The sequence below is a fragment of the Anabas testudineus genome, chromosome 22 (genome assembly GCF_900324465.2).
Source record: "Anabas testudineus chromosome 22, fAnaTes1.2, whole genome shotgun sequence".
In the NCBI taxonomy this organism is placed as follows: domain Eukaryota; kingdom Metazoa; phylum Chordata; class Actinopteri; order Anabantiformes; family Anabantidae; genus Anabas; species Anabas testudineus.
In genome coordinates, this window is record NC_046630.1 from 10,909,675 (window position 1) to 10,920,752 (window position 11,078).

Sequence of the window (11,078 nt, forward strand, 5' to 3'; positions counted from 1 at the left end):
TGGATGATTCATAGAACTTTTCTAGCACCACTGTGAGAAACCCCTCCTGCTGTGAAGTTATTCAGTCATCATGTGTATATGTGTGTGTGTGTGTGTGAAATAACAGTACAAAATGCCTTTTTTGTGGCTCTGTGATTCAGAATGTAGGTTCTGAAAATATAATTTATTTTAATCGAGCATTGAAAATAGATAAACACCTACTGCACCCACACTGTTACATCATGACCTTTTTCTGTTCTTTCAGCACACATGCTGTACAGTGTAGCACAGTTTCTATAAACTTTCATAGACACTGTACTATGCAAAAGTGCATGAATGTAGTGTGGAGTGACCACCTTCTGCTTTACAATTTTAGCAATTACAAGGTCATAAAAACAACAGTTAGGTTTACAATAATCAACTACAGGCAATCATAGCTACACTGAATGTGTAGGTTTGGAGAGAATAGTTAAAAAAACATACTTTTGTTTTAAAACATAGAAAATGTATTTCCTTCTGAAAAAAAAAACCAATATCAGACCTTTTTAATTGTAATTCATGTTTAGTTGTGTTAGTAAGCCTCATCTAAAACAAATGACATTACAGTAGTGTTTGAATTGAATTGTCCTCTGCAAAAAACAACCAGCACTGCACGGTGGTTCAGTGGTTAATACTATAGCCTTACAGCAATAGTCAGAAGAGAATCTGATATTATTTATATGAGTGTTGATTTAAATATTGAAAAATATCATATAGTAGTACAAGACAGAATTTTATTCAGTGTATTATTTAATTTCACAGATTTCCAAACCTTAATCATTAGGCACCACACATGTTCAAACTGTCTCCAGGGGAGCTCCTCTAGGAAGCCCTCAAACCTGCCTCCTTTTCCTGCTGTTGCTAGGACAACAGATGAGCTAGCAGCACAGGAGTCAGTCTCATAGCAACAGATTGACTATAGAATCCCATTCTGACCAATCAAAAGCCAGATCCTTGTGCAGTCCTAGAGAGGGGTGGAGTCACGTGTTGCCTGGTAAACAAAGCCTCTTTTAGTGCGGAGTTGACTATGGGAGATGGGTCATGTTGTCAGGCAATCTTTAATACTTTACTTTACTTGTTTCACTGATGAAAAATCTTGCTGTTTTTCAGCTAAATGATTCAATACATAGTAATAAAATCAGCTTAACACATAGGAATAGGCTAAGAATGTTATCCAGAAAAGCCTGATGCCTGGTTGTGTTCTTGTGTTATTAGGCTTCTACAAGGCTTGTTGACAGTTCTAAGAACAATAGAATAGCATCTAGTAGCGGGGAGATTTCCCTTTCACATAGTGCATTTTTGTTTTGTTTTTTGCATCAAACTATTGAGACAGTTGATTTAAATAAATCTCACATAAACATAGTACCTTATGTGTATTTTGAAATGATCCACACCAAAGAATATTCTTGTTTAAGAAGCTCTTTATTAACTGTCCCACTTTATTGACTGGCCTAAGCAACAAAGTGATTGTTGATTGCAATTAACATTAACTGAAAATTTTTAAGTGCAATATATCTTAATTGCCCTTGATGAAATTCTAGACAACTGCCTATATGGACGTTTAACATACACCATTGTGCTTTGCTGTGTATCCATGTGACTGAATTGTGGGTTATTGTGTCTAAAGTCTAGATGTCAGTTGACCTCTTTACTCTTAGCCTTTTCTTACTAGCTCTAGTTTGTGGTCTGTATGCACACGTGGCTGTGCTATAAAACGTAATAGACAATGTGGTAAATTTAACTTTCATGTTTTCAAGAACAGTACTGGCACAAATCCACTCTACCTACTATTTGTTTTGTGCTTCTTTGTCACACATTTCATGTTTATACGGAAGTGGAAGGAGTAAAAGTTTTTGTATTCTTTACTATTCATAACCAGTATTTGTGTTGATCTGAAATAATAATAATATTAATAAAAACATCAAAAATGAGGAGTGAAAGGAAGGATTAATGATCTTCAGAACCTTTGAACACAGCCTGGGATCTTTTCACTTGCTGTGTCCTTTCACCCACATGCCAGTTTCCAGTGATGGTGGGGAGGAGCATTTGACAGGAGCACAGGAGAGTGTTTTTCATGAGTTCATGTGAACCCATAAAGGATCCAAATTAATTGTATAACATTTAAATGTAGCAGAGTATAGAAATTCAAAAATAATGCCAAACCAAGTAATGAGAAAAGAAATATTTAAAGGTAATTCAGAAGCATATGATACAACAACAATGCAAAATCCAATTTGGCTCTGCATTCCTTTAAAACTAAAAAAAAAAGTAAACCAGTGACAAGAGTGCAGTGGAGGGATTTCACAACAGCAAAGCATTCCACATTTTGTTGCTGTTATTCGTTTGGTTGTCTCCTGTTTGCTGTCTGAACAGATGTTTGATTTGGTAAATTCTGATATGATTATTACATTAAATTAAATATGAAGTATTCCAGTGAAGATGATATGTATAAATGATTCGGGATGATTTAGTGACATGTTGAATAGTTATAAGTAGAATCTTTGCAAACAAGTCATGCATTTGCCGTGTGCAATGTGAGTTCACATGGTCAAAGTGTGGGCTTATATATGAATGTACACGATATAAACTAATGTGAATTTATATACAACTCAAAGCCTTGTGTTGCTCCTCTCAGCAAAACAACAAGAGCTGTTGTACAAAAACACTGTACATTTTGGGTAAATACTCTTCATGTGGAAGTAACTTCAAGTGTGTTCAGTCAACCAGAAGATGGAAAATATCAAATCACTTTGTCCTACCCCACCCCACCCTTGTTTGAGATGTTATTTTCCAGCATCTGATTGACTGAAGACACCTGTTCCAGGTAATCAGCAGTGGGTGGGGCAGTGATAGTTGGAAAACAAAAAAGGGCAGTGTGCCTTGAGAACCAGAATTGGGAACCACATGCTCTTTATGATGATGTGGTTATGGCTGTCTGTCAGAGCTCGAGGCCTGTTAGTGATATGTAGACACTGGGTGGTATATTTAACCCTGGATGACTCCCCCCTTTCTGAGTCCACTTCTGGTGTTCCTCATTTGGGGGAGTTGGCCGGACAGGGGAGGTGTGCATGTGGAGGCCCAGATAGGGCCAGCGTAACCTTTCCTCTAGATTCCCTAACTAAGTTGAAGCTGACTGCCCCACTTATATCACAAACAGGCTGCTGTACTTAGGCCTGGCTGCCTGACATGCCTGTGTGCTAACTTGTTTTCCCCGTAACTCCACCCTCGTCCCCTCTCTTCTCGCAAACTGCTGGCACTGAAACTGTGCTGCTACAGCTCCAAACCCACATTGCTCCCTGAGGTCATGCTTATGTGAGTCATACGAAGGCACGGCCTGCTAAGCAGCCATGCGCTGCCACGGCCAGGCCAACACACCTGCTACACTCCCTTCTGCGCTGCAGACAAGCTGTAATGCCAGTTCAGAAGTGACACAACATGAAGTGTAGTCATATAAGGTTTGTCTATATTTCTAAAGGCTAGCCTACATATGCAACAAAGTTTAGAAACAGCATATGGAGCACATTGGGCTGATCATGTGAATATCACATGCATACTGTTTTTACAAAAAATGCCTCAGTTTTACTGACTAGTTAACATTTTTAAATGCAGTGAAGTGGTTCCTCTTTCATATGATGGCTTCCAGAGGTTTGTTGGGACTATTTTCCTTTGTGTAAGTGCAATTGGTGATGTAACAGCTTATGTAGGTCAAGACCCATTTGAATTCTTTGATACATAATTGTGCAAATTATCTCATAGACATCAAACCACATGGAAAAACAACCCATCATACATGATTATACACATAAAATTTAAACTAAAAATAAATCTCATCACTTGCTTTGTATCCAGGACAAGCAATGAAGTGTCTCTGTAGCCTGGAATGCCTATGGAAAATCTTTTTATGTTTTTAATTTGTATAAAAAAATATTATGATCCAAATTGATATAAATAGTGCTCTGGTTGTTGCCTCTATCTTAAGTTGTTAAAATTAGCTACACCCACTGATAAATTAAGCATCAGCCCCGAGAAAAATGACTGAGGTACATTGTTACCTAATTTATTTAATAGCTATTAGGTTTAACTGGTGGTAACTCAGATGTGAGCTGATTTACCACATTACTAAAAGAAGAACACATTTTAGCAGTTAATCATGAATTATTGGTATTATTGATTTACTGTTAATATGGTTAAAGGTAACAGTTATGATTTAGATTTTAAAAGGATAATTACATACTTAGTTGCTTTGTGACTTTGCTGTTGTGTTATAAAACATGCAGGTAGTGTAATTGAACCTTTTATTTATGGAGAAAACCTACACAAACAGATAAACAAGCTCCAAAACAAGACAGAGACCCGCGCTTCGTCTAACACTGGTGCTGCATTCAAGTGCTGTGGGAAAGGTGGCACAAATGACTTTCTTGCAGCCCACTTGTTTTCAAGCTGACAATAGCTCTTCTGAGATTTCCTTAAATTAAAACATTTCTGGTAGCAACAAGCAGTTCAATGCAATTGTATCAATGAAATATATTAGTTTATAGCAACCTAGCCTACTTAAACAATCTTTGAGTGTTTCTGCAAAGCATAACCAATCCAAATGACTTGTGAACTTGTGCAAGTCAAACTGTGTATTTTGACTTTATAGACTCTATGATATAGCCATAAAGAAAAAGTTGTATTGCTATTTATATCCCCAAATAGCCTATAAAAATACATTACCAAATCACAGACTGCAGCAGGGGAAACATTTAGCCATACAATATTGTAAATAATTATAAACTTCTTCTTTCGGCTTTTCCCATTAGGGACAGTGAATCATCCTTTTCCACCTCATAAACATAAATAAAAATATGCATATAATGCCATTATTGGTGTTCATTGAACATTTTATCTACTAATCGTGCAATGTTGAACTTACTGACACAGTGTTTTCTTATATAACCTGTTGATTTTATGCAACTGTTTTGTTGAAGAGAGCTGGTTCAGAGCGTTTGCTATTTATCAGCTATGTAATGCCTATAGTTGCAGTTTCTCTTTATCAAACTGAATCTGATGTTGGACGAGGAATACTATGCTATTCTTTTGAATGAACACCAAATGTCGCATTGACCCGCTCGGTTTTCCCACCTCCTGTGAACGCAGCATAAACCGGGACGACCTTTCGCCCACTTTAACGGCTGGAGGTTCATCGGGTTTACTCTGACACCGCTGACTCCCCAGGCCCCGCCCACCAACGGCCACGCACCCTATTTCCTCCAACCGCCCAGCGTGCACGCACTGTTCACGCGTTCCCCGCTCTCCTATTGGCCGCGGCCCCGCACACACTCGGCGGGGATTGGCTGCGTGTTGCCACCCGCGGGTGCGTGTTGCGGGGTTTTGTTTTTCTATTTTTTTTTTTTTTTTTTTCCAGCCGCCTGTGTTTTACACACACAGCTGAGAGAGGAGGAAGCCAGTCAGAGAAGAGAAGCGCCTCCAAACCCAGCCCCTGCCCAGGCAGCAGCACTGGCAATCACCGTTTCTTTGTTCCACACTGGCTTGGACAACAAAAAAAGTGATCTATAAATATTTTATTCCGCAATGCCATCGCGTAAATTTACAGAGATGGACTCACAAGGGGTAAGACACATTTTAAATGATCTATTTCAACTCAATTTAGGATTTATTTTGTGTTTTTCAGTCCTGTTAACATCCAGTTGTTTACTAAGTGATGTGACATTTCACTAACGTTGCTCGTCATATGTCATGAGCAGAATTAAACGTTTATATCTAATTCTATTGATAGCATTTTTTTTGTTGCCATTTAACGTTAACTCCTAACAAGTAAGTTTGTAAAGTCGCCTGTTTTTTTTTAAATTACGCATTTATAATATAATTTTATTCAGTCTCACTGCTTTTTACGTAGTTTTTAAATATTATTAATGTTAGCTACGTATCTATGACAATCTGGAATAACATTACATTTTTAATTTTGTCATTTGCGTAAGCTTGTCAGTGTCCACAAAGACTTTAATCTGGCCCCATAGTTTTAGAGGACCAGCAATGTGCACCGTTTGCTGTGTATATGTATTTTAAAGTTAATAAGCCTATTGATGAGGACCGCTTTATGGGGATTTCACATGGCTCATCTCGGCAGCACGTCACTGTTTGGTCTATATTTGGCGAGGGGAGGTGTCCTGGCTCCCAGCCACAGGCAGTGCGTGCTGGGCCGGGGTGTACTCACCAACACCCCCTCTGCCTCATCGGCAGCATCATGCAGTTTGGCCCGGGAATTTTAGATGCAGGAACAATGACTGAGCAGATGATGCCTGGAAGTGTTTTTTATTTAAATTCTGATTAATAGAGTGGAAATTTCCCCCATGTGTTTACATTTATACTATTACCAGATTAGATAGTTAAAGTGAGTTAAACTTCAATCAACAGTGAACTGTATGCAAGTTGAAAACTACAATAACAAGATGAAGTGGACTTATTAAAGTACTTGTTTTGGCTAATTTGTCTTAATATTTATTTATTGTTCCTTTCAGTCTGAGTCTGTGGATAACTGTGGATCCTACACAAAGAGAAGAAGGCATGACAGTGAGCACTCTGTCTCCAGTGGAACCTCTGGCTTGGAGTACACTGACCTGGAGGCAGCTGAAGCACTGGTGTGTATGAGCTCCTGGGGCCAGAGCCTCTTCCTAGGCAGCAACAGGCCAAACCCCTGCAAGCCCAGACCCCTTACACCAGCTTCAGACTCGTGTGACTCCCTCCTGCCTCCAGAACCTCCTGAGCCCTCAAAGGACTTTGTGTCCCTCTCCTCCCTGGTAAGATGCTTATCATGCTTTAAAGGTGTCATACCATTGAATAATATGTAAGTCTGCCAGTTATGCCTCACTGAGTTTGTGCTAGTGATAGGCTCTGGAATCACACAGAGCTGTAAAATCATTAAATATATGATGATTAATTAGTAAACATATTCCTGAGAATCAAGTTGTGCAGGTAACTCCATGACCTTTTCGTGTTGTAAGAATTTTGGCAATCACAATGGAACATTAAGAAAGCTATCAGTTGCCAGCAGATAACTCTTGGACTCTCTTTTTGTTTACAAAACACACTGAACATACAATGTCCACATGATCCACCACAGAAATAGAGGAATTGGTAATGCTCAGATACTTGAAAGGGGAATAATGGAAAATTACTCCCTGTAACCCTGTTACTCCAGGGAGACAACTCATATTAGAGGATGTATAGTAACAGAAAAATAGTCTTTATGCTGTCCAAACAAGAGAAGTCTATGGGAATTATGTTTGTTCTTAATTTTAATTATGATTTTATGGAAGCAAGTTACATCTTAATCTTAATTATTGTTTTTGAAGTACAGAGCTTGTCAGGTTAATTGACAAACATAAGACAAGAAAGCACAAACAAGTTCAACTTGATTACACACATTTATTTCACAACACTAAACACTATGGTGACAAATATTAAACACTACAACAAAGCAAGTACAATATGTACATTGTTATAAATATGAAGAAGTATTGCAGAATTGCACATTAAAGTTAGAAATTATGAAAGCACCAGGCTCTAAGCAGATTCATTAGAAGTTGTGAAATACTTGCAGTCACCCTGGGGACTCTTTTTATGTTGCAGAATTGGGTCCAAATAAACAAAGTCTTGATAAGATTGTGTTGCACAGATGGACAATCTGTACTACAGAAATATGAATCTGAGGATCATGAATAAGTCTGCCTTACTCATGGACGAATGGGGTTAGAGGGAGAAGAGCTTCTCATCAGCTGGTGACGTGTTGAGAATTTCTTGGCTCTCGGTGACCTTTTGAGTGAACACGTTATTCTTCTAACAACATTCAACATTTCTCATGTCGTATTTTGAACTGTACATCTATTATTTTGAGTTTCCAGTATACAGCATAATATACACACTGCTTTCATGAATAAACAACACTACCGCATTTTGGTACATTTTCCGGCTAAAGCTTAAACTAAACTATGAATACACTATGTTTAAGAACTCATTTAGGATATTTTGGACTGTGTCATTTAGTGTGATGTGCACAGTGCATCAGTTCTTTGGCATATCCTTGAAGTCTCACAAACAAAGAGTTCACAGTAAGGTTAACATGTCTGTGTTAGTATCCCTGTGGGTAGCGGGCTCCCCCAGGTGAGTTAAGATGGTGAGCTAATGTTTATCACTGGGTTGATTGTAGCCCACAACATTCCAGGCTGTTGTCTGTTGACTGTCAAACAGCTTGAGGGGTCAGTCATGACATGATCAGTGTTCTGGTCAAGGGGGAATACAACAAATGAGGGATGCCTTATCTTGAACTTTGATATTTGTGGACCACTGAGAAAAATGTGTCGTTGGATAAAATTTCTGTATGTGTGTGGAGGAGAGAAGATCCAGTCTGAAAGCCCATTGTGTATGGTCTTTTAACTGTCATTCCTCTACAATGTTGAGGTGTAAAGAAAGGTTTGCAGGAGCGAGTGCTTCTGAGAGAAAAGCTAGCTCAGTAAGGTAGTTTAGCCTTCTCCTTGCAGATGCACGGTCATAAAATCACAGTTTATTGCACTGATCATCATTCATGTATGTTCCTGCTTGTTACCTGTGATACACTACAAACTGATACAAACAGTCGCTTAAAACACTTGAGAATCAGTTATTAGAGTGATGTTGGAAGGAATTTAAATATGTACTCAATTTTTTACATTTATGCCCCTCTTCTCCTTCCAGTGTATGACTCCACCTCACAGCCCCAGCTTTGCTGAGATGTCAACAACCAATACTGCCCTCCAGTCGAGCTCCAGCCTGGCTGTGTCCTCACAACGCTGTGGATCTGGACTCCATCAACCTGTCCTGGCACCCATTGCTGAAAAGACCTCATCCCTGCCTCCTCTGCCACAGCCCTGCAGAGCCATGGCAACTAGTGTAATCCGCCACACTGCAGACAGCATCTCCTGCCAACACCACATTCCAGTAGCCCCTAAATCAGAGAAAACTAGAGAAACACTAACTGCTACAACGGTCTGCCAGAAACAACAACAGAAGCAATACATGACGAAGACTGAGCAGATAATCACGCCCCCATCTCCTCCCGCTTCCCTCACAACCTCAAAAACAGAACAGCAGTCCAGTCTTTCAAAACCCTGTTTAGACAGTGTCTCCACCTCCACCACAGTCACCCAACCGCAAAACAGCCCACCCACTCCGCCTGTTCCCACAGCCCTGTCCCCTCCTTCAGTCAACAGCCCTCAAATCATTTGCCACATGTTTCCTGTCAGCAGCCAACCAGGGATAATCTCAGCCTTTATCCCCAGCACAGTTCCAACATCCAGTACTGGAATTCGTACCACGACCACGCCCATCCTCCCCCAGCCCACCTCAGCTAACACCGCCCCTGTCCAGCAGTCCCTCATTGTGGGCTCTGCAGTGCCACAGGGTACGGTAATGTTAGTTGTCCCTCAGTCCTCTGTTTCTCAGGCCCCTCACTGCCCACAGACTGTCATGACTCTGGGCAATACCAAGCTGCTACCTCTGGCCCCGGCCCCTGTCTATATGCCAGCGGGACCCAGCAGCAACACAACAACCGCAAAGATGGACTTTTCCCGCAGGCGAAATTATGTGTGCAACTTTGCAGGCTGCAGGAAGACATACTTCAAAAGCTCACATCTCAAGGCTCATCTTCGAACACACACAGGTGAGCATCTACAGGAGAGTTTGGTTCAACTACTAATCAGGGAAATAATATTACATCCTCTTAGTAAGACATTCTTTCCCTGGACATCGTATTCTTGACGGGAAAATAGTGAGCTCATTGTTTTGCTTGAAACAAGTTTTTATGACTCCATTGTGACTCACTTGCTTACTCCCTACTCTTCCTGTTTTCCTCTTCTTTCCACTCTTAGGTGAAAAGCCTTTCAGTTGCAGTTGGGAAGGCTGTGATAAAAGGTTTGCCCGCTCTGATGAGCTCTCCCGTCACCGGCGAACACATACCGGTGAGAAAAAATTTGTCTGTCCCGTGTGTGACCGGCGATTCATGCGTAGCGATCACCTCACCAAACACGCCCGCCGCCACATGACCACAAAGAAAATTCCCTCCTGGCAGGCTGACGTTCGGAGCCTGAACAAAATGGCTTCTGGCAAAGCACCTCAGTCAAAACCAGGACTTGCCACACTAAGCATGCTGGTACCTGCCAGCTCCAAGTAGACAATGCACACTGCCATCCACTCCCAAGATGCCACAGGGAGATAGTGAACAGCCAAGCACAACAGGATGCTGCTCTTTTACTCATGGGAATAAAAGAAAAACATGCACTGGACTCTTGTTTTTCCTCTCTACTGCTCATTTGTACATTTTCTCTAAAGGATTCCTTTGTTTACTTTGATATGATTTATAATATGTACACACTCTTGCCAAAGCCTTTGTATGTTGCTTGTCTTATAGATTTTAACTTGCCCACCCTGCTACAACACTTCTTTTGTTTGTGTTAATACTATTATATATGTCTCTGTGAATGTATTGTTTCGTCTACTATGAAATGCAATTATTTGTCATATTTGGGAAAATGATGACATGACAAACAATGTAAATATAAATAATCAACAATACTATAATTATACATTGATTATATCTCCCTAACGTTTCATATTATTTAATACATATTTGTAATTAAAAAAAGATTAAATGAGTCGTTCTTTGTGTATTGTGTGTATCTTTCAATATTAAATCTGGGAAAAAGGCTGTGTGAGTGCCTGCCCACATCCTGTGTGCGTCACACTGTGACTGTTCCCCACAACTATCCTCTTTTGGTCAGCTGAAACTCATGTTCTTCCTAATGTGCTGACTAGCCTGTGGGTCGCTTCCTGCTGGGTCAATGAATTTTTTTGGCATCATAAAAGTTCTTTTGGTGAGACCATCTGGGGACATTGTGTCCCGTTCATTAGCTCAGAGCCAGAATGTTTGTTGAGTCAGAGCAGACAAAAATAAAGATTCGTTTGCTTTGTATTAGAGTTCATTAACAGATTTGAACCCATTCAGCTCTTGTCACATGGGAACTTGC

General features: G+C 40.1%; 1 protein-coding gene across 1 annotated transcript; it reads left to right on the top strand.

Moving 5' to 3' along the window:
* The first annotated feature begins 5,435 nt into the window (after positions 1-5,435).
* Positions 5,436-10,706, top strand: klf11b (Kruppel-like factor 11b). Its single transcript, XM_026340243.1, has 4 exons — positions 5,436-5,631; positions 6,540-6,818; positions 8,752-9,715; positions 9,924-10,706. The coding sequence occupies exons 1-4, from the start codon at positions 5,593-5,595 to the stop codon at positions 10,223-10,225; spliced, it is 1,584 nt and encodes a 527-aa protein (XP_026196028.1). The 5' UTR covers positions 5,436-5,592; the 3' UTR covers positions 10,226-10,706.
* Positions 10,707-11,078: the final 372 nt, after the last annotated feature.

Coding starts and splice junctions, on each gene's coding strand:
- klf11b (XM_026340243.1), top strand. CDS start 5,593: ATGCCATCGCGTAAATTTACAGAGATGGACTCACAAGGG. Junction 5,632..6,539: donor CAGAGATGGACTCACAAGGG/GTAAGACACATT, acceptor TGTTCCTTTCAG/TCTGAGTCTGTGGATAACTG. Junction 6,819..8,751: donor TTGTGTCCCTCTCCTCCCTG/GTAAGATGCTTA, acceptor TTCTCCTTCCAG/TGTATGACTCCACCTCACAG.